This window comes from Drosophila willistoni (genome assembly GCF_018902025.1).
Source record: "Drosophila willistoni isolate 14030-0811.24 chromosome 2L unlocalized genomic scaffold, UCI_dwil_1.1 Seg196, whole genome shotgun sequence".
Lineage (NCBI taxonomy): Eukaryota > Metazoa > Arthropoda > Insecta > Diptera > Drosophilidae > Drosophila > Drosophila willistoni.
The window spans coordinates 5,364,315-5,387,348 of NW_025814048.1; the positions used below are offsets into that span (position 1 = coordinate 5,364,315).

At 35.9% G+C, this 23,034-nt stretch overlaps 1 protein-coding gene across 4 annotated transcripts in view; it reads right to left on the reverse strand.

The window, feature by feature from the left end:
* LOC6640245 (filamin-A) overlaps nt 1-22,414 on the reverse strand; it is a 27,390-nt gene extending 4,976 nt beyond the window's left edge. Inside the window, exons 1-12 of one of the 4 annotated variants that reach the window (XM_002063279.4) lie at nt 22,117-22,414; nt 17,114-17,764; nt 16,739-17,044; nt 15,929-16,665; nt 14,626-14,887; nt 14,066-14,398; nt 13,738-13,941; nt 13,215-13,669; nt 12,733-13,145; nt 2,189-3,200; nt 1,901-2,121; nt 667-734 (exon numbers count right to left, since the gene is read on the reverse strand). In XM_002063279.4, coding sequence (XP_002063315.1) covers nt 712-734; nt 1,901-2,121; nt 2,189-3,200; nt 12,733-13,145; nt 13,215-13,669; nt 13,738-13,941; nt 14,066-14,398; nt 14,626-14,887; nt 15,929-16,665; nt 16,739-17,044; nt 17,114-17,764; nt 22,117-22,353 — 4,854 coding nt within the window. In that variant the 5' untranslated portion in view covers nt 22,354-22,414 and the 3' untranslated portion in view covers nt 667-711. Of the gene's footprint in view, nt 1-666; nt 735-1,900; nt 2,122-2,188; nt 3,201-9,093; nt 9,355-12,732; nt 13,146-13,214; nt 13,670-13,737; nt 13,942-14,065; nt 14,399-14,625; nt 14,888-15,928; nt 16,666-16,738; nt 17,045-17,113; nt 17,765-22,116 lie in introns of those variants that run through there. The other 3 variants (XM_023182042.2, XM_015178770.3, XM_023182043.2) reach the window with 3 other exon arrangements.
* Nucleotides 22,415-23,034: the final 620 nt, after the last annotated feature.

Below are 23,034 nucleotides of genomic sequence, written 5' to 3' on the forward strand. Positions count from 1 at the left end.
TCGATCGGTTTATCGATTATTTTGTTCATGGTTGAGTAGTGTTTGGTTGGTTATCGATTGGTTAGTTCAGACACACGTTACAGAGGTAGAAGGGAGGAGTAGTTAAAAAAATTTGGAAAAATGTCAACTTTTGATTAGTTATTCTCTTTTTTTTGTTGGTAAAGTTAAGACGATCCTTAATTATGGTGGTTTTTCTGGTGGTTGGTGGTGGAGCTTGTTAGTTCAGTCAGTTTACTTGGGTTTACTTGCCAGAAAGTGTTAGTTAATTGAGAAGTTGGTAAGGTAAAGATAGAGAGTGAGAGAGAAATTGAATAAACCTAAAATAATTCAAACTGTACAACTGAATAAACTCTCTTAGATATATATACTTGAACTCGATAGAATCTTTTCCTGTATACATTCTGTTTTTATTCATTAATATTTTTATTCAAAACCATTTTTTTTTATATGCTAGGATATAAGAACAAATTAGTAGACACAATCGGACATTAGTAGAGAGTACTTGATGTTAATTTGTGTGGGTTTTCGTTTTCACTGGGTAGTTGTTCATAGGGTTTATACATACATAACATATAGGTATATATATATATATATAGATTGGGTACGGACTGTTAATATACATATATATATATATAGAGAAAGAGATATATATATATATAGAAAGGTATGTATATATATTGTATAGATAATGTAAATATATATATATAAAGTCTAGTACAAAAGATTTCGCCGTCCTGAAATATAATACAGATATAATAATATAAAATGTGAGCAAAATTATTATTACAAGACAAAAGCCATAAATATTATTTAATAAATAACACACAAAAAAATTTAAAACACAGACAACTAAATACACTAATATTTAAACAACATGAAACTAACTCAAGCGAAAATATCTAATAATATCTTGGAGATTCATTAGCTTTAATTAAATAGCAATAAAATGTCATTACATCAATTCATTCATTATTAATATTCTCAAGTATATTTCGTTATATTTAAGAAGGTTCACATTAAGTGAGAAATTTTAAATTTCATAGTTCGAACTTTGGAAAAATTTTTAGAAATTCTTTTGATGCCAAATTTTAGTCAGACTTATGATTTTGGTAAACAATTGTATAACAAAAATACTTGAAACTTATTTAAAGAATGCAATGTTTAAATTGTTTAAGGATAATAAAGCAATCTATTCTGGAATTTGATGCCTAATTTAAATTTGCGGGAAACTAAATGCATTTGAAATGTAAGCAAAAATGACAATTAAATGAGCATAATTACCAAAAATGTATCTCATAAATATGCTCTCTCTGCTGTGGGTGAAGTGGGGGAAAAACTGAGGGATAATCATTAACTAAAGACTTTCAGAGCCAGAATTCAGATATGGTAAATGTAACCGACATAATGGAGAATAAAGTGAAACAGAGAGAGTGTGAGAGAGTGAGAGAGAGAGAGAGAGGGGGACAGTGAAGGATAAGGAGTCATGCTTCATGCTTGAGATATTGGCCACAACAATTTCCGTTTCATACAAATTGCTGTACAGGTTACAAATGTAAAATATGTATACCATAGGGGTGTTTATGTGTGTGTGCTTGTGTATGTGTTTGTGAGATTGTGCAGATACATATATACGAGAGAAAGAGATACAATTACCAGATACAATATATGCAAATTGAAACCAATCGAATAATTCGCTTAGCCCAGACAATGAACACACAAACATTAAACAAAAGGAGCAATTAAATTACAAAACTTACAACTAAACGCACATACAGGGGGGACAAGGGAAATGGAGGGAATACATGTAAATGGTTTACGATTGTGAAAGATGATTGGGTTAGAGTGGGAGAGAGAAGAAGGAGAAGTGGGAGTTGGAGGTGATGGCCAACTGTTTACATACCTTCCACATTGACCTCAATATCTTCCAGACGGCCGCCATTGTGATTGATTACAAACGAATTGGTCTGATGCACGGGTCCTGGTCCGCCTAGTGATACCTGCGGCCCGGCAACTCCACCACTGATGCTCACCGTGATGGGACAACCGGGCACAGGCATTTTGTTGAAGGACACATTGATGGTATGCTCACATGACTCAGTGGGCACAAACGACACTGAGAATCTACCAGTGACAGAGAGATTAGCTTAGCGAGATGTGACAAAAAAAAGTTTCAAACTCTATCACTTACCTTGCACTGCCTTGTGGATGGACTTGTGTGGGTATATTCTGCCCCTTGGCCGAAATTGTTATCTCTAGATTTCCCTCACCAGCATCGCCGGCATCCACAGTGAATTGCACTGGTCGACCCATGGTGCCCCTTGAGACACTGCCGACAACCACTTTGCTGGCATCATAGGATTTAGCCAGAAATGGTGTGCCCTGCACCGGAAAACCATTGTACTCCACATTGATCGAATGGCCACCCACACTGGTAGGCGTGAATTCGGCGGTGAAGCCGGCATGGATATCGCCAGTCACACGGACGGGTAGCTCACCCTGCGGACCTCTGACACTGACAGCCAATTCGGCTGCACCGCCACCGCTTACTGTGATATGGAAGGAGGACGGCCGATTTACTGGTATCAGTTCGAGATTGGAAAGATTAAGGAGCACACGTGAGGTATCCGCCACGGCGCAGACAAATGGACAACCACGAACTGTTTCGCCATTGAACTTGATATCGATCAGATGGGATTTGGCCTGTTCGGGTGTGAATGATACCAGGCAACGTCCTCCTCCAACTACCTGGACATGATTGGGTACTTCGCCCTCATTGATGGATATCTCCAGTTGCCCCTCGCCGGCGGCACTGGCATCCACACGAAATTGACATGGCTGGCCGACAACGCCGCCATTCACCTCGGTCACTTGGATCAGACTGGCATCGTAGACCTTGGCAACCAAGGGCCCGCCAGCTATCTTTGTGCCATTGATGGACGCATCGATAATGTGGGTACCCACCTCGGTGGGGACAAACTCAATGCGTGCAGCACCATTTGCCGCCTCATGGGTGACTCTGGCATTCAGTTTTGACTTGTTTGGCGTCAATACCGATGCCACGCACTCGCCTTTACTCAGGCTTTGTCCAGGAGGCGGCAGTATCTCAAAAACCGCCGGCGTATTGGCGGGTACAAGGCGTGTGGATTCGCCCAATGCGGTTAAGCCGGGTGACGACATGATTTCAGCGTGCCACGGTGAACCTGCAAAATGATAAACAAAACAAAAATGAAAAATGGTAAACAAAAAACTTGTGAAATAGATATATTTATATAGAAATTTCAGTATCCCCCCCACCCCAAGGCAAATAGTTCGTTTGGAAACTCTCTTCTCATGTTATATGACCCACAAAGTCGAAAGAAACACTTTGACTTGAGACATGCACCTGCAACTCGTGTAATTGAGACAAAAAACAAATACTGTTTGCCTGTGTTTGGTTGTCTTTGCTTTCTCAAGTGCCGTGTCAAGACCCCGATAAGCCAGAGACGGTTACTCTAAGAGTTTCAAATGGAAACTAGTTAAGGTATGTGAAATAACAAAGACTTCTAAGAACTCTATTACCAAAGTTGTAATAAGACGCCTTATTGATCATAAATCAATCTAAGGTTAATGAAAGCTTAAAAAATATCTTATATTTATGTTCACATATTTTGACAAGAAATCCACTCAATGGAAATACAAATATATTTTCAATTTTTAGATTCATTAGTGATTGCCATTATTTTTTGGTATGGCAAAATTGTTGTCTTATTATATTTATAAATTGTGTAATCGAAAATTAATAATCAACATTTTAGTAACTTTGAGTTTTTATTTAATGACATTGACAGGCAATCCAGAGGTGCAGAATTAAAAAAAGAATTAAAGAAAACTTGATTAAAGGTATTAAATAAACAGCTATCTAACATGAAAAGTATTTAGGATCTTATCTAAATCTATATAAAACATGAAACGTTAAGAGCTACCGAAAAGTATTGGCATTTGAGGAATAGTTTGGTAAATAAGGTCCTAGGGGTAGCGACATAGGTCGACTATTATTATAAGTCGTATTTTAACTAGTTGTGAGACTTATCATTATTTGAATGCCTTTATCTCTATTTTCTATTTCGAAAACAAGTTAAATGGTTTGTCCTAAGGCCTAAGCTAATGGATATAGCTGTTATTAGCATTAGCTTTAATTATTATCAATAAATAAAATGTAAAGTTGTTAATTAAGAAACTATGTGTAACTTGATAAATAATAATTTCTCTAGTATTCAAAATACAATTAATAAAAGGAATTATTAATTAAGAATTATATTTTTGAATATTTTGATAGTGTTTTTGTCTTTTGATTTCTATCTTTTTAAAGTTTATCAAATCTAGATGTTAACAGTCTTTAGATTATTAAATTTTACGAAAAAACGTGAACAAGTCGCTTTGATGTTAATGTTTTATTTGTTTATATTTTGAAATAGTCTCTAGACTTCCGATTGAGCAGTATCGATTTAAATTCAGGGTAAGCAAAGTTAATTTTAAAAAGAAAAATATACTACTCAAATAATAAACATTTTATTTTAATTTAACCACTTTAAGTTAAAATTTGTAACCTAATTGTCTATAATTGAAAATATTTCTATAACCATATAATATAATATTTTAATTAAAAACTTCTAAAGTTTTAAAACACAAACTTAACAGGTTTGTGAGCAAATAAAATATATATCGTTTGAATACAATTGAGTCTTATTCTATTAAAATTGATTTTTGAACAAAAGAGAGTTGTAAAATTTAAAAAAGGAGTAGGTACTTCTGTTATTTTCCAATACTCGAATCTGCAATACTGTTTAAAAATTTGTATTTTGTCATATAATAACCAATTAAATTAGATTACTTTCTGTTTCAAATATTAAATGCTTTCTTATAGAAACAATTTCATCTATGTCTATCTATCTATCTATTGAGAATCATTATATTAAACAAACTTTTCCGACAATATATTTTAAATTAAAAGAAAGTTTTAAAGTTTGGCAGTCCCAAATTCTTAAGCAATCTTTAAGATAGTTCTAAGGCGAGATATAAAGAGATACCTTATATCTCCACTTATAGTTTGAGTAGGTTAGGTTAAGTAGGTGTGCCTTTAAGTAGACCTGGATGGATCGTTAGTGATGTCGACTTCTTATGGGCTATTATTATTTTTATTGTAAGCTATCAACATAATTATTCGATTCTGGATACTTGTTTGTTCAGTTGCCTAAAATGACTGAGGCCCTTAGACAACTCATCTACCGAGGACTGCTTCTTATAGAATACTTAGAAAGTTGTATGTGTATTAAGTTTGAGTAACTACAGATACTTTTAAACCCCACCTCGCATTCTTTTTAGCAGCACGACACCAGCAAAGACAGTTTCCGCTGCGACTTTGCATTGTTTTAAACATTGTGTCGCGTTGCGTTGCTGCGTTCCTTCGTTCCTCATTATAATTGTCGCAATCTCCATCTGTGCCGCCTCGTTGCGAACTACAAGTGCGTATCTCAATCTTGTTGGCTAAGCGTAAGTGTCTTGTATCTTGTATATTGTTGCTTGTGCCATGTATCTATGCCAGAGCTTAAATTACGAATAATAAGCAAAAGTATATGTATATGCTTAGAGAGCAATCGCAATCAACTAATCGTTTTACACAAATTGCTGTTGCGAGTTGAGTTGGGAATCTTTTCGAAACGAACCCATTAAACAATCTTAGATAGATGGATAAATGATGGGGAGCTAAGGATGCAATTGCATGAAGATTCCAACATTCCAATTGGTCATCATTTCGTTTTATCTTTGTTTTTTATTATTTATGTTTAATTGGTTATTTGCACTAAATGGTCTTTTTTATTGGCTGAAAATTTACTTTTGTTTGCAAAACTTTCCACACATTTCTCTTTTTATTTTTTTTTATTTTCTTCTTTAGTTTGTTGTTTTGACTGCACTTTTCCTTTTAGCGCGCTCGTTTGCAGTTGTTGGTGTTGTTTTTGCTTTTTATGGCTTTCCATGAAAATTGCCGCAATGGTCAGTCGGTTCATTGGAAAAAATCAAACTGTTACATTGCCGTTTTGTCTGAAAACTAGCTTTCTGACTGACTCAGCCCGTATTTTCCTCGTGTCTCTCTCTATCTCTCTTTCTCTTCGTGTTTCTTTCTATTTCTCAACATTTATCTTTAAGTCTGGGGCCTGGGAAACTTGTCAACTTTGTTGTCATTTTATTTGCCTAAGCAACGAAATTGAAAATTGTCTTTTTTTTTTTGTGTTGGAATAGATATTTCAATGTGCTATTCTGGCTTCTTTTGGCATCTCTTCTTTCGTTTGTTCGTTCGTTTGGGAACATTAATTAGTTATCCACATAATTCATTGGGTAAATAGCCAACGGCAATGCCAAAAAACTACAGTTACTTGAACGCTCTTATTAAACAGCCCACAGTAAATATTTACAGACTTTACACAGACAAATCATGCTGAAATACTCTAACATCGAATTCCCTAACAATTTTAGATTATTTTTTAGGTTTAATACGATTTTAGGTAACATTTCTATGACATTATTTCCTATAATGTTAATTTTAATTGTTTCAAGTAATATTTTTTTAAGTTTTCTTTTTTTAGGTGAAAGTATTTTATGTAAATTAAAATGTTAAAAATAGAGTAACTAATCTTCGCCCCAATAGATCAATAAATTCTTTGGCAGTGAGGCTGTTTGGCAGTGTTACACTGTGAGAAAACTTGGCATTCAAAAATTCAATAAATTACTAAATTTATGAGAATATGTAGAAAGAAAATGCAAAATATTCTTACAATTTGTCGGAAGTAGAACTAACATGACTTGAAAAACTTTTATCTGATGAACTGGAATCAGATTTGCAATTTTGAATTGCAAAAGATTTAAGATTAAACATTACAAATTGGCCGAAAACTAATGCTATCTCCTGTCTTTAAGCTAAAGAGTTGCTATCATCCATCTAACTCTTAATCAACTTGCTAAGATGATCTAAATCATCTAGATAACGAGTATATAGTTGGAAAAGATTTTCTTTTGTCTTCAACTAGTGTTTAAATTTCTCTAATCTCACGTACAATGAGTGAAAGATTTAACCTACTTAGTTATAAGAAAAGTTTAGACAAAGACCAGTTTGTTACCACTTTCAAATTAATGCATATTGCTCCATAAGTGTTCTATTTAAGATGAATAGCTTTTTGGCCAAAACAAATACTTAAATACAAAGCAAACAAGTGTTCTCAATGGGTGTCTTCTGTTCTGTTTGTTTAAAACTTTCAAGCCTCCTTTTAAGTTCTTTTCAAAATATTAAGTGGTTTAAAGCTGCTGAAATTCAGACAACATATGATATTCAAATTCTGAAGAGTTGTGAATTTATAATAAATATCAATAAAAGATCTGCAAAAAGACTAAATCTAGGTTAGCCAAAATCACAATGTAGTTTGGTTAGATTTCAGCAAAGTTGGCTATTTCAATTTTCTTGGTGTCCACGTTTAAGAAAATGGAGTTCTATTTTTCTTTCTGTATTTGTCATCAAAAGATCAAAGATTTAAAGATTATAAAAACCTTTAACTTAAAAATGTATCACTAGTTCAGTTCTTGCAAATTTTGATAGACTTTGTCTATATTACTCTATGTAAATAGTACAGATACAGATACATATAAAGAATAATATATATATTAATATCACTTCAACACATTCAAAAACCTCAAAGATCTACTCTCAAAAAAAGTATTTGTAATATACACATATTATTCAAAGACAAGGATATAGACATAGTCATTAAAGAAACTCAGTTAACATTGTGGCCCAATAGTTTTTGGTTGAATCGAATGTTTTCTTTGGCTATATTGTTTACTTATTCGATTAATTATAGGTCTTCCATATTATTTAAGCAATATTTTTAACCAGTATTAGTTTCAGGTAAACAAATTGTGAGAAATTCAACTCTAGTAACTAGAAATCAAATTACAAATCCGTCCGGTTATAGCGACTAAAGTTCGATGAGTGATTGGTTGGTCACAATACAACCTTATATGAAAAAGCCTCCAGTTAGTACGTCTTCCGGATATAACGACAAAAATCGTCGGTTCCTTGAGTGCTTTATAACCGGATTTTACTGTATATGGCATATCAAAATTTGTCATTTCTTGATTCTTTTAAAAGCAGTTAAAGCTGGTTCTTTTTTGGAAAAAGTATTCCACAGAATCATATATGTATATACTTATATCTAATAAATTTTTTGTAATGAAAATTGTGTTTTAGGCCGCGAGATGTCAAAAAAAGTTTCAAATGTTAGCACAAACTTCTTAACCCTTTCAGAACGTGTGTTTAATTCGATCCTAAAGGATGAAAGTTGCAGTTCAGACATTTGCTAGGGTTTTTTGAGATCAGTTCTTGACTGTTTGGTTTTAAACTAATTGTAAGACTTCTTCCTCAATGATAAATTAAAAAACTATTAAGTTTTATAAGATAGTTTTAAAACAAAGTTCATTGCGCTTTATATAAACAAACAAACTTTAAAATTTGCTTAGAATAATGTACGAAACTCTTCCTGGCATTTATAAATCCCCTTTAATATTTTCCTTTATGAGTTATTTACTCGATTTTTTCTTAAGTGTATTTAGATTCTTGGCTTGGAGGCAGGTTTGCCAGGCAGCCGTTGCCGTTGCCGTTGCCATTGCTGTTGCTGTTGCTCTTGCCATTGCCATTGGGGTGAGATGTTGCTAATACGTTTTCCGGCTGGCAAAGAACAAGTGCAGTTAGCAGTCTCACAGCTTTAGGCCATCTCGCAGAGCTGTTATACAATCTGCATAAGTATGTAACTATCTATGTATATAGATAGTATGTGTGTGTGTGTATATGTAAGAGATGGAATGGAATCTACCAATTGGCAATCGGTTACGTGACTGGTCAGAGAACCGTTACAATGGCCTGCAGCTGCCTAACTATTCAACAAACTCCATGTGTCACAAAAGTGTCTAAACCAAAGACCAAACCGTTAAGTTGAAATACATTTTTTTTGTTTTTTTGGTAGTATTTTAATTGGTATTATGTATAGAATAAAGAGGAGAGAAATTTACGTTTTTATCTATGGTAGAGCAGCGGCCGTTGACAGTGCAAGAAACTGATGATGATGATGATGTTGATGATGAGGCGACAGCTTGACCTGCTGCCCGTTGCTGATCGTTGACCGTTGCTTGTAATCAAAACACAATTCTTGGCCCGGCGGCACGTCTGAACTTGAGTTGAGTTAAACAAAAAAAAAATAAGCCAACTTTATATATGATTAAAAGATTATGTGTCAGCAGTGGAGCTGATTCTTTTGATTTTGATTATTTTTACTAGATATTTCAACAAGACAACACAGATAACAACACGATTAACAAGAAGATTATCAAAAATGTTCACAGAAATTCCGATGCGAGGCACGATCACAGAGTTATGAATTGCACGTTTTAATCGCGCGCGTTTTATATAGTAATTTATATTAAAATTGTTTACTTTGTTTTTTTTTTTTTTGGTATTATTAACGGTCTTCAATCCCAAAGTGTGTGTGGAGGCAAGGGGGGTGTGGCTGTGGCTATGGCATTTGGCCGAAATGAAAATAAAAAACCAGTTATGTACTTTCAACGTTTTCGTCAATTTTTTTCGTCAAATAAATTATGCACAAAGTTGCGGGCAGGCAGTTTCACTTTGCCTTTAACTTTTTTTTTTTTGTATGTTGGTTTGTCGGAGAAATGGGAATGTGTGCCAATATGTTAAAAGAGCGGAAATGGCCATAAGCGAGAGGTAAAAGTGGACCCCCCGCCACCTCGCCCCGCCGGCCAACCATCTTCCTCACGAAGGTGTGGCATAAACGAGACGAAAATGTTTGTTAACAAATATTTTTGTCAGAGGAAAGTGGCCAACGTTGCCGCAAAAACACAAACAAAATCTCAAAACTCGAACTCAAACCAAAACCCAAAACAACAACATCAAAAAACAAAAAAAAAATTGCAATCTCTTTTAAGCGATCACAGAAGGCCAGTGGCAGCAGATACCTGTCGCGCCCTGCAACATACCTGGGCAATCAACCTATCCCAACGGGTTTTTCTGAGTCGCAGCGAATGCTGCCAACTGACAACTGCCAAGTGAGTTAACATACACAGGAAAAGGAAAGGTATGTGGACGGGGGGACAAAAAATCTCTGCACTTCCTTCTTGGAGTAACAATCTATCTCAGTGTGTGTGTGTGTTGTCTGGGATTTCCGCAATAGCAACCTACAAGTGCATATATATCTACAGAAATTTATGTATCTATCGAACTAACACACTAAGTAAGTCAAAAAGGGGCAAAAACTGGGCAAAAATCGAAGCCATACAAAATGGCAGCAAGAGCAAAAAAAAAAAAAAATGCATTTGAAAAGGAAAAGACTGTTTTTTTTCTCTCTTTGGAATCTATCTAAACATATGCCCCTATTGAAAATATTTCTGCTTCAAAAGGTTCATTAAACTGGTTTTATTTTGCCCCAACACACACACACACACAATGGGAGAGACTCCAAAATAATACAAAAAAAAAAAAGTTGATATATCTAAAAGAAACACACAGAATGCGGAGCTGGAGACGAAAGCAACAATGACCGCATTTTGGTTATATTAGCATATTTCTTTAGCCTCTTAGAAATCTCACACGAAAATCTTTTCAATTCGCTACACATTCCAGGTAACACAATGTCGTTTTGTCCATTCGTTGTTGTTGGTTCTTCACTTTTCTTTTTTGATGGAATTTCTTTTATTTTCCTTTCGGGCGTTAAAAACAAACAATGAAAAAGCCTTTACATTTAAATTGCTCTTTGCCTGTATTTCTTTGCACAATTCACTGAAAATTTCCATACATATAGATTAACAATATATGTAATTCTTGGCCAATTCTAGGCTTGCTATGCAATTTAGCGATTGCTTTCAATTTTCACTTAGCGCCGACGTGTCAGTTTCGTTTCAAACGCGAGCTATGACTGGGCTATAACCAAACTCTCAAGCCACAATCGCATCTCTCTGTAAGGCCTATGAGCGAACCCGTCGAGCAGGTAAAAACTGAGCGCAATAGAGCGTAAACGAGCAGGCCAGAGACCGTGAGAGACACCGATCAAGCCACAGGTGAGCCAGCGAGAGAGAGAGATAGAGTACAGGTGAGCGATGAGCAAACAGAGAGAGGGAGAGCAAAGTTAAGAGACTTCATAGTAGTCTCTCAATTCGCCGCACTGTGGTTCATTTTATCATTTTATATCTTGAATGAATGATATTCAATTGGATATATTGGATAATATTGCCTTAGAAGCCCAATCTTAATAATTTAAGGCTATATTTATAATAATATATATATATTTTATATTTTTTATATTAAAATCACAATAGAATTTTTTTCTTAAACTTCCAAAGGTAACTAAGATTTTGCACATCAATTTTCCTTCAACTTATTTGAATACTAATTTGGATTTATTTCGGCAAGTTCATTTACTAAGATCCAAGTCTATATTTCAGAAAGCTTTTAATATAAATATTCATTGATCTCTTTAGATTTGTTTTGGGAATATATAACTTCAATTTTATAGCTCCTAGAAAAAACTAAGTTATTATATTTATTCTTATTCTTCGAAAAATACTAGAATTAAAGGAAACAAATATTTTTACATTTTACAAAATGTGATATAGAACAAAATGGGAAAAAAAATTTGTTGTTATTTGATTTTAAGTACCTTTAACGTAAAAGAACAAACAATTTAGTTGATTTAAGACAGTTTTTTTTACCAGTATCTTTCAAATTTCATTAACATATTTTTCAATTTCTGACTGAAAAAAAATTCTTGAATTATGCATATTTAATGGATTAAAATGTTTAAAAAAACTCAACTTTCTTATAATTAATGGATTCAAATGTTAAAAAATAAATAAATAATAAATAAAACCTATACAAAATAAATAGATTAAACCTCAAAAATGTAACTATAAATATCTGAATTAGAAATTGTGATTGATATTAAATTAATAAAGATTAGTTAAACTTGTTAAATAATGTAAAAAATTAAATTTTTGATTAATTTAGAATTGCAAATAATGAATAAATATAGTTATGAAGTATTTTTCGATCGGATTTTTCCTTGTTTCTCATTAATTTTAATATTTATCTGGGAATACTCTAAAAATATTAAAATTAAAAATAAATAGAATGAATAAAAAAATCTAAAAAATGTAATCTAATAGAATCGATTTTATGCATTTTTCCTTGGGTCAATTTAATAAATAAAATATAATGAATATTTCAAAAAAACTATATTAATAACTGTGTACATATATTTAGTAGATCTCTAAGAAAAAAAGTAAAAATAAGTTACATTACCTAATTTCTACCTCTTTTATAAATTTTCTAGCATATTAAATTGTCGACGCCCCCAATTTTCTAATTTACTTATAGATTCGCCACTGTTTTAAATTTTTCTTTTGGAGATTTCTTCTTATCTAAAATATTTCTTCTAGTTTTATATGCTTAACCAATTCGATCATCTTGTTTGAATTTAAAGTCATCAATCTGACTTCATTTGATTGAACTTCTTCATTTATTTACACAACAAACAAGTTGATCTAACAAGAATGTTGCCTTACTTAATAAGGAACTAAGTACGCCCACAGTTCAATCTACTTATGAATATATATTTTCGGTTTCTGGCAGAGTAAACTCACCTGGCACAGTTTCGCCATTGAATGTGATCTGCACAGTGTGTGTTCCATGTTCATGGGGAGTAAAACTGGCTATGAATCGCTGTCCTCCCAGCGAGCGCACCGAGGAAGTGACTCTGCCGCCATTTACCAAGATCTCCAAATTGCCCGAACCGGCCTTGGAGCCATCGATTTCGAATTCCACAGGACGACCAATCGAACCGTTTGGTATATCCTGGACACGTATGGCTCTAGCACCCGTTGCATTGCTATCTATGGGTCGGAAACGTGAAAGTGAACTATAACCATAGCCAGGGCCATGGCCATTGCTTTCGGTGACAACATGTTCACTTGATTCCTTCACCGTTTTCGTATAGCCGCCAGATTTATCGGTATAGGTATTATTTGAATGCGATTTGACTGTAATGGCACTGGGTCTGCAAGGGCAAGAAATGCAAAGGAATGAGCATTTGAACTGGGAATGGTAGTCCTTTTTCTTGTCTTACTTGTAGCGCTCTCCATCGTCTGGGGAATCCCGGCGATAATCCGATTGCTGTTGCTGCTGCTGTTGCTGTTTGTGCAAGGCAAACTTATTGTACTGGGTATTCCTTTGCGTTTCATGATCCAAATCGGGACGATTATATTGAAGTTCCGTATTCAATTGCTTCTCGGTCATATTCGCCAGTGATTCGAGCGAATTGTGCGAGAGCATATGTTTGGTCTTATTGATCACATCCCAGCTATCACGACGAGCTGAGGCTGGTTTCATCGAAGAAACTCTCACATTCGAAGAGTGATCGATACGTGGCTCTGGGGAACCTGAACGACGCAAACGTTCTGTGGTCCCATAGAGCGAGGGACTGGCACGGACATTCGCGGCTGAGTCGGTGACATAGTTGGACGAGGACTTGTAGGTCGATGATGATGACTTTTCCACAGTGCGTGTTGTTTCATAGCCATTCTACAAGGGAGTGAATGAGGATGAAAGTTATTTATTACTCTTCAATGGTCATCTTCCAAAGGACTTACCTTATTTAGAGTGCTCGTTATGGGACTGCCCATGCGATGGGTAGCTGTCGTTATATAGGCACTATTGGGTGAATACCTTTGAATGGGCGACACGGAGGCATGTCTTGGACTACCCAAACCAGTTAGATTACGCGACGAGCTTTCATATTGATTTGATGTCTTGATGGTCAGAGGACTATGATTATGCACTTCGCTGGAGCGTGTCTGTTATTGGAGGATTGTAGAAAAATAAATATTAAGATAGTTCCATCAAAGAATAAGTATTTTCTTTAGATTAAGGGATTCTTTTTTTTTCTTTGGGCAAGACGAAACAAACAAATTTAGTTACATTCAGTGTGGGACTAGGTATTGGACTGAGGGAACTGCTCTGCTGTTGCTGCTGTTGGAGGCGTTGATAGGTGCTCGTACTGGTACTGCTGCTACTGGTTCCTATCAGATGTTTGCTCTCTTCCCGTGGTGAGGTCAACTTGGGTTTTGTGACTACCCGACGTTGGCTGTACAATTCATTCTCCTTGTCATAGTAGTAATCGTTTTTGGTCGAACTACTGTTTGAGGTTTTGGAATCGCGACGACCTCCCATGGGATTTTCCGTATACAGATCGGTTGAATTGAGATACTTCACAGTGGGTGAAGCACTAGTCAACGGAGGTGTGTTGTTCTCCTGTCAAAGGTAATTTTGAGTGTGTGTGTGTGTGTGTGTGTTGGGGGAGTTGTTAGTTCATAGCCAAAAACATTCAATTTTGATGGGATAGTTTCAGTGTGGGTGGTGTGTGTGTGTGTGTCTTGTGTCTTTGAGGGTAAGAAAGCGTTAGCCAAAATGCCCGTGCCAGTGCCCTTAATGCCGCATGCTGATATCTCGACCTCAAATGAAGGATCGTTACAACTTACCTCACTTTCCCGCTTGTAGTACCTAGAACTGGTTGTGTGATAGTCAGTGGTATCCAATTTGGGTGAATACTGTGGCGAATAGCTGCTAGTACGCTCCGCCGTATTGTGCCTCGACAAGGATGACGTATTATTGCGATAGTCATTGTGCCGGGTATTGGTCGTCGAAATAAAGTGCATCGAAGGACTCTCGGAACGATTTTTGCTATCGTGCAGAGGACTGCTACGCGTCTTGCCCGAACGTCCCTTAGTGCCAACGCGCATTCTGTATTGGGATTTTGAAAAGGAGGTATTTAGTTAATTATAAGTTTAGTTAAATATAAGACAAATTCTTGAACAAAAAGTCGACTCAACAAATAAGGGTTGCTCTGCAGCAAGGCTAAATTCGTTTAGGAAAATTCACAGGAGTGAGGAAGTTGTATGCTATATGTGGTCATTTATAGAAGTAGATTTTCCATTTGCTAATTTGATCATAAAAAAGTTTGAACTACAATAAACTACAATAAGTGTAGACACACTCCCGAGCAACCGATTAGAACCCCTAATAGCCACCTATTTAAAATTAAGACTGTATTTCTGATAATATCTCCCTCTCGTAATCGATATAGTAAATACAAAATGATTACAGTAAGTTTTATCAACGAATTGTGCACATATACACCTCAAAAATTTAATGATCTATATCGGAATTTGCATTCCAATTAAATATTATCTTCCTAATCGTATCCACATTCGAATTTGGATTCAACTGTTAATAAGTGAAATTAAAATTACCTATTTTAAAATTTGTATTCTCATAAAAAATAACTAGGTTATTTTAATCTAGCCATAAAAATTGGGACACAACTGTTTAATAAGTATTAACAAAAAATGGATTCAGATTTGAGCCAAGGAAAGATGTTCTTAAAAATGTGTTTTTCTTAGATTTTTAAACTGAAAATTCATAAGAAACATTCGTAATGCCACAGTTTAAAGACATAATAGCTCGAGCCTTTAGCTAATATTTTACATGGGAAAATAGATAGAAAATAGATAAACAGATATCTATTTTTATTTAAATAGAAACTATTTCTTAAGCTACTTCTAGTTCATCAACATCTACTATAAGCCAATATTATAAGTAGCTTTTCCTGAAGAAAAGAGAATAATAGATTCAAGTTCAGTCCGGACTGAAAGAAAATTGACTGTCTAAAATAAATTTTCGGGAGTTTGTCTAAATTTTCAAGGAACTAAATTTCTATAACTGTTGCCAAATTCAAACGAACCTAAATTATGGTTTATAAAATTTATGGTTGATTATACTCACATGAATGGCGATCCCTTGACATCGTAGCCATTAAAGTAGATATAGACGCGATATTTGCCATTTTGTCGCGGCATAAATGTCACACGGTATTTGTTTTCGACAATTTTCTCCACCGAACAGACCAACGAGTGCTTATCATGGACAATGTCCACATGCAACTCCCCAGAGACACCGACACCGCGAGCATCCACCTCAAAGGTGTGTGCACGCAGCGGCATGGCTCCATCGAGGCCATGCACAGAGACACCAGATGCATCGAATACGGCACAGGTGAAGGGTCCGCCCTGTATGTGCCTGCCCTGATAGGTGATGGCTATTTCCCAGATGCCCGCTTCGTCTGGCTTGAATATGGCACTGTGCCCCTCGTCGATTTTCTTCAGGGGACAATTATGTGAAATGCCCGTGGGTGAGACGGCTGTCACCAGAATATCCTCGGTTTTGGGTGCACCCGTGGCATTGACCAGAACCTCAACTAAACTGCCCAGAGCACAGGGTGCCATGCCGGGTGGGGCGACTTGCAGGAGTCGCGGCAGGACACGGAAGAAATGACCACCCAAACTATCCTCACCGATTTCCACGACAATTTCATGCATGCCATAACGTTCCGGTACATAGACTCCTTCGCCGTGGACATTCAGACGCACGGGCTGCGCCGGTTGACCGGAAGGTGGCACCACATGGCAACGCACTGAATTCAGACTGATATCCCGGGACAATACATCGATACGGAAATGCGTCTGCGTGTGAAATAAAAATTAACCATTAATAAAGACTCAACAGGCTATGAGTGGGTGGTGGAGGGGGACTTACCGGTTCACCGACTCGTCCGGAAGTGCTCTCCAAGTAAACATTAACCAGGTCGGAGAGCGGCGGCCGAGGCGGCACCCATTGCAAATGGGCAGCATATGCCATTATGCCCAGATGTTCCACTTCCGGATTGGCCATATCCTTGGGTGTGAGTATGGGCTGAACACCCAGCTTGGAGCCAGCATCGACCGCTTTCCTAATATTATTCTCATAATGAAAAGGATCCGCACTTAGCTTCTCTGGAGCAGGAGCTGAACCGCCCAAGCCCTTGATAATTTCACACATTACACGGCCATCGTTCCAGTCAGTCTATAGAAAAAAAGGAAAAACATTTTAGAAGACTTTGAGGATTGATTGGAAAACTTTGTTCAAACTCACTGTAAAGTTCTTGACCGGATCTTTGACTTGGGTATTAACCCATCTCATGGTGGCATTATAGCCAGGACCTCCGGGTTTCATGAAGTACGACAAATACGTCATGCCGGACAACTCATCCAGCCAGGGGGAGGCCAAATATTCCGGCTCCAAGACTTTGGGTACACCAAATTCACGTTGAGCCAAATTCATGGCATTGGTACAGTTGCGCACAGATTGACTAGGATCCAGGCTACGCCAGTGAGGAAACAAACCCGGCTGACAATAATCCAACAGAGCGGCCAGATTGACACCACTATTCCAGTCGGTGGTCAAATTGGTGATCTTGCAATCGGGCAGGGCGGCCTGAAGCCATGCCAACATTAGTTTGCGTGGCGGGAATTTACTCCTGCCGATCTGATAGCGGACAATTAGCGACCAGATTAGACCCAGAATGAGCTTCACATTGCCATTGACAATATCCACATTGCCAATGTTCACCAGCTTAATGTGATCCGCTTCAATCGACTTAAGAGCCGTTGAGGCATTCTCAAGGAAATGATGCTGATTCGCCGGCCGGCGATTCCATGAGGGTTTCAGGGGACGCGTCTGCAGGGATTCAACCAAGGCGCACAGGCAAGTGCCATCACAGAAATCAGTGGCCCAGTCATGAACCTGTGAAATAAGGAATAATTAACTATCGTCGTTTCCCCACTTTCGTAATGAGCAACAACGGCAACAACAACAACAACCACAAGCAAACGAATTGTCCCAGTTTTTAGGTGCAAACGCTTTGCTTTGGATTGGAATGACTTGAGTTGAGTTAAGTTGAGTTGGTTTCGGTTTGGTTTGGTTTGGGTTGGGCCTGAGAATCTATTTTATTCACATGACAGTGGGTAAGGCTTTCTCCCCCATTCGTCGCATTTGACATAAAGCTTTTTATCTACTGGTTGTCAGCCAGCTGGCTCACTCCACAGAGGTGGAGGTGGAGGTGGAGGTGAAGGAGGAGGCAAAATCTGGAGACAATCGCGTGTCTGTTGCTGTTTGTTTGCATTGTTTTTGTTGCTGCTGCCATAGAAGAAAATATTCATTGGTTGCCATAAAAATCTTTGCACATAGTAGTCATTGTACACAGACATATTTGAGCAAGTGTCTATTTGTGTGTGTGTGTGTGTGTGTAGTTGTTGCCTCATCTCATCGCATCTCATCTCATTGTGATGCCGCCTAACAAGCTGTGGCTGCCACTTTTCTTGCGTTTCGCCGTTTTGCTGTTATTCACGGCCTCCAACCGCGGGGCAATTTTTCGTTTGTTGTTCTCTGACAGGCGAATAACCTTTAAATTTTTCATTACCGCCCTTTTCATTGAGAAGTAACTGCATTTCCTGCTCTAAAGGAAAGCAGAATAACTTTTCATCGGAATAATCCACTTTAATATCAAAACAATTTGAGAAGAATGTGAATTCTTTAGTAACATTGTTTCTTGTGTTAAACAAATTTAACATTCTTGGTTCCAAATTAAATTAAAATATAATATAAATAAATTAAACAGAAAGGTGTTTGTCGGGTCATGCCGATAATATTGGACACCTATCTTGTAATCAAGACAACTTAGTCATCTTTTCTTAATGCTTTTTTGAAACATTAAAGAAAGTTAATGGCAGTGACGTCATCCACCTACAGTGGAGAGCACATGTGGATACATGTTTCGATACTAAGACTTTGATTGGCTTTAAAACCCAGAAAAATGCAGTAAGTGATTCCAAATTTTTAGCAAAAATGCATTAATAATATATCCGAAACACACGGCCAAGATTGTAAAGGAATGACCGGACTAAAGAAGCAACTGTCGAGCTACGATACTCCGCCAAGGACAATGGAATAGCTTTGAAGTCGAGACCAAGCGGAATGTCGCACGGATTGACAGAAAAATTGGTGGAGAGTATGCCCAGGCGCATTAATAGCGTGATTAAAGACAAAGTATTTTGGACTAAGTATTGAAAAAATTCCTTAATCCATAAGTTTTCTTACCCAAGCCAAAGTGGATTTTTGTGGATTATTCACGCTAAGAAAGGGATAGTGAATAACATTGTTTTTCGTTTTATATATTATTAATGGATTTTTGTTAAAAATTTAGAATCGATTACTAGATTTTCCTGGGTTTTCCACTCAAAGTCACAGTATTGAAACATGTATCCGCATGTGCTCGCCACTGCATTTGAACTATTGATAAACTCACTTTGAAAAGCAAATCTATTGTCCCTAAGCCTCTGTAACCATTATTGGAAAATTAAGATAAAATAACTAGAACAATTACAACAACTTCTGGACTTTAATCAGGATTCCTGCTTAGAAAAAGGGTTGATTATATACATATATATGTATATAAAAGTCCATAAAGGTCCTATGAAACGTAAAACAATTACAAATATTTTCTCATACAGCTGGGACGTTTGTATGTATAATCATTTAAATTTTATTAATCATTAAATTATTTAAATTCTTTACTAATTAATTGAACTAAACAGAAAGTATTACGGGAATAAAAGAATTTTTAATTAGGTTAAATGTTGAAAAGTGTTTTTTATAGAAGGCAGAATATAAATACATACATACATAAATAATCTCCTAATTATTGTATTAAAACTCTAAACAGCTTTTTAAAAGTTTGTATTTATTAAGATATATTAAATCACAATAGAACGTTTAAATAAGTCAAATAAATTAGGCAATAAAGCTATTAAAATCTTGATTAAACCATAGGACTTAAATTTTTAAATACGGCAATGAAATAATTAAGTTTACTACTGAAACAAATCGCAAAATTTATTTGTAACCGAAATGAAAAGCAGATCTCTTAATATGAAAGTTGCTTTAAAATCAGGTTAACTTTCAGTTTAAATTTAACTTGAACAGTAAAAACTGCTACAATTAGTTAATAAATTTGTTTGGCCAGAACAAGGATATAATCCTTTCACAAAACCATTAACAAATTTACTTAAAGTTTGTTGAGTTGGATTTCCATGACTGTAGTAAATTATAATTAATGGTAAATTAAATTGGTTTGTTAATAGTATGATAAATGTATACTTTCATTATACTTTTCCATTGATATTTCAATTGAATTTGTAGTTTGCTCTTTGACTTGATATGAAAACTGTATAAAATAAAAATCGCTCAACTTATTGTTGGATCAAGGAGCTAAAGAAAATATTTTATTCTTTTCGACTTAATTTTATAGGGCAAGCTCGCTCCTTGTTTTTGAATATATCATATGCCTTTAATATTGAAAATTAAAATAATTTTATTTAAAAAAAAACTAAACTAAATGACAAATGCTATAAAAATGTAGCTAGTCTTATGTGATTCATTCGTTCAATTTAATCATTTTTGAGTGAAAAAAATAGTGTTCCATAATAATAGGGTGTACTTGGGAAAAAACGTTGTTATTAATGTCATTACTTTATTTAGTAATTAAAGTGAGGAATATTCAAGGGCATACGTTTAATTTTCAAGCCTCTTATACTTTCATTCACCTTTAACAAACATCAAAGGTTTGAAAACTATCAAAAAGGTCTCCAAATTGTAACCGATTGTAAATTAACAGTCTTGTGAGAGTAAGTAAGAAGTTGAAGTAAGAAGTAGAAGTAAAAGTAGAGGTAAGAAGTAGAAGTAAAAAGTAAAACTAAGAAAATGTGTTAGGAATTCAAAGCTTCGTGAATAAACTTTGAATTGAAACAGAAGGCATTGTTTAATCTTCCTTTGCAGAGCTTTGAATTTTAGGCACAATATTGTAATGCATCCTCATCTTTTCCTACATCCTTAAACCTGTGTGTGTAAGCCGCTTATAATTTCCTAGAAATTGATGCACATGGCTTTGTGCTATAAACAAATCAAAATCATCTTTTAAATTAAACTTTAATTTTTCTCTAGCAATCTGTTTGTTTTCTCTTAAAAGTCTCTTTAGGAGTTGCCTTTTTTGCTCCATATTTTCTATGAATGGGCTTAACAATGCCCTGATGACTTTGCTACCATAAAATTTTTAATAAAGAGTTGTTAGAAATTTGTAAAATTCAAATAACAAAAGTCTATTGTATAGCAAATAGTGTACAACATTTTTCAAAGTTGATGTTGTTGTACTTTTTTTTTAGCTTGTATGCACACAAAAAAGTAAATTTTGATTGCAACATTTTTCATTTTTAGGTCTAGCCCGGTCTATAGAATAGCTTGCCAAAAAAAAAAACTGCACACTTGACGCTCTCAAATTTGGCACATTGACCCAAATAATGGCTAGCTGGAGACCGAGTCCAAACCAAAACGAACCCGAACTCAGTGAGAAAGCTTAAGGTAAACTTAATTAACAAGGTTTTTCAGCCTTGTGACTACATCAACTCATCATGTTAACAAAAAAATCTCCAAAAATTTATGCATGAATATATATTTTTTGTTTTTTTTTTTGGAACCGAACAAAAGATACAATTTTGTTGTTGTTTTTTATTTTCAACTTTTGTAAGTCATTTCGATTGTGCGTGCATTTGACCTTGGCATTCGGGTAACCAAATATGGTTAGATCAAGTCAACTTGGTGGGAAAAAAAAATCTCACAAAAAAAACAACGATTTTAAAAATGACTGCAACAATAATGGAAATGGAATGCATTGTTGACTGACTTCACTTGAAAGTGGCATTATTTTGAAATTCGAATAATTTGTAATTGATTTTCATTGCTGCCATTGAAGTTGCTGGCCCCTGTTACTGCCAATTGGCGTGGGTGTTGCACTGTGGGCGTTCACAACTAAACGCAACCATTTAAGGCAACTCAAATGACGGAAGAACATAATCCAGATTATGAGATGAAAAATCTTTTTTTTTTTGTTTTTTTCAATTGTCACCTAGTCAAGCGTGGAATGACCACGAACCAGGCCCTGCTTCATAATAGAGAACGAGTCGAAATCGATTCTAAACGATCGCGATCGTTTGACATGTTATCTAATGGTTAGGCTTGATTGATTTTGTTTTCTTTGCACTCACCTGCATTCCCGTCTCCCTTAGATGCTCATTGACCCAATTGCGAAATGTATTCGCTTGGATTTCGACCCATAGATCCTCATTGCCGCGTATATTCATGCCTTTGGCCGCAGTGCCTTCGGGTGAACGGGCCACCAGGCCAGCATGGGTGATCTTTTGCGTTTCGGTTGTGCCATCGTTATTATGCTTAAGTAAGCCCGCATGTGTCACTTTGGCTCCCTTGATGTCTTTGACGTCCATCTTCGCGTCACTTTTCAAACACTTTCATTGATTGCTTCATATATAACTTTGGATGCACAAACTATTTGGATCGAATGGTAAAGAATTTTAATTTCAATCAAAAACGTTGTTCACTCGACGATTGCCTAATGCCAACTGTTGGCTTAAAACACTCTTCTCACATGGTCTCTCTCTCTCGCACTCTATCTCTCTGACTTTTGGCCAAAACAAATTATGACGTCATTTGCTGAGCCAAGTAAAGCTCTTACACACACACACACACACAAAGCTCTCCGAAAATGCGGTATGCGAATATATATATCTGATATTTTTTTTTTTCGCTTTTTTTTAAATCTGAATCTGGCTAAAAACTGGTTTCAATTCCAACAACGCCAAAGTTAAGCGAAAAGGAAAATTGAAAAGAGTCTGAAAAATAAACAGCAACAACAACAACAACACAAAATCACTTAGTTTGGAATTTCGCCGCAACATTGCTTAGATATAACTGAAGGGGGTAGGGGGTAAAGACAAAAGGGGTGGAGATGGTATAGTGGGCATATGTAGTATTAGACGAGATCAGAGCTCTCGGAGATCGGAGGAAGTGCATACACTTAGAGTGTGTGTGAGTCTTTCACAAGTTTATTTACAGTCTTTGTCGTCGTCGTCGTCGTCGGTCTTTGGTCGTCAGTCGTCAGTCGACTA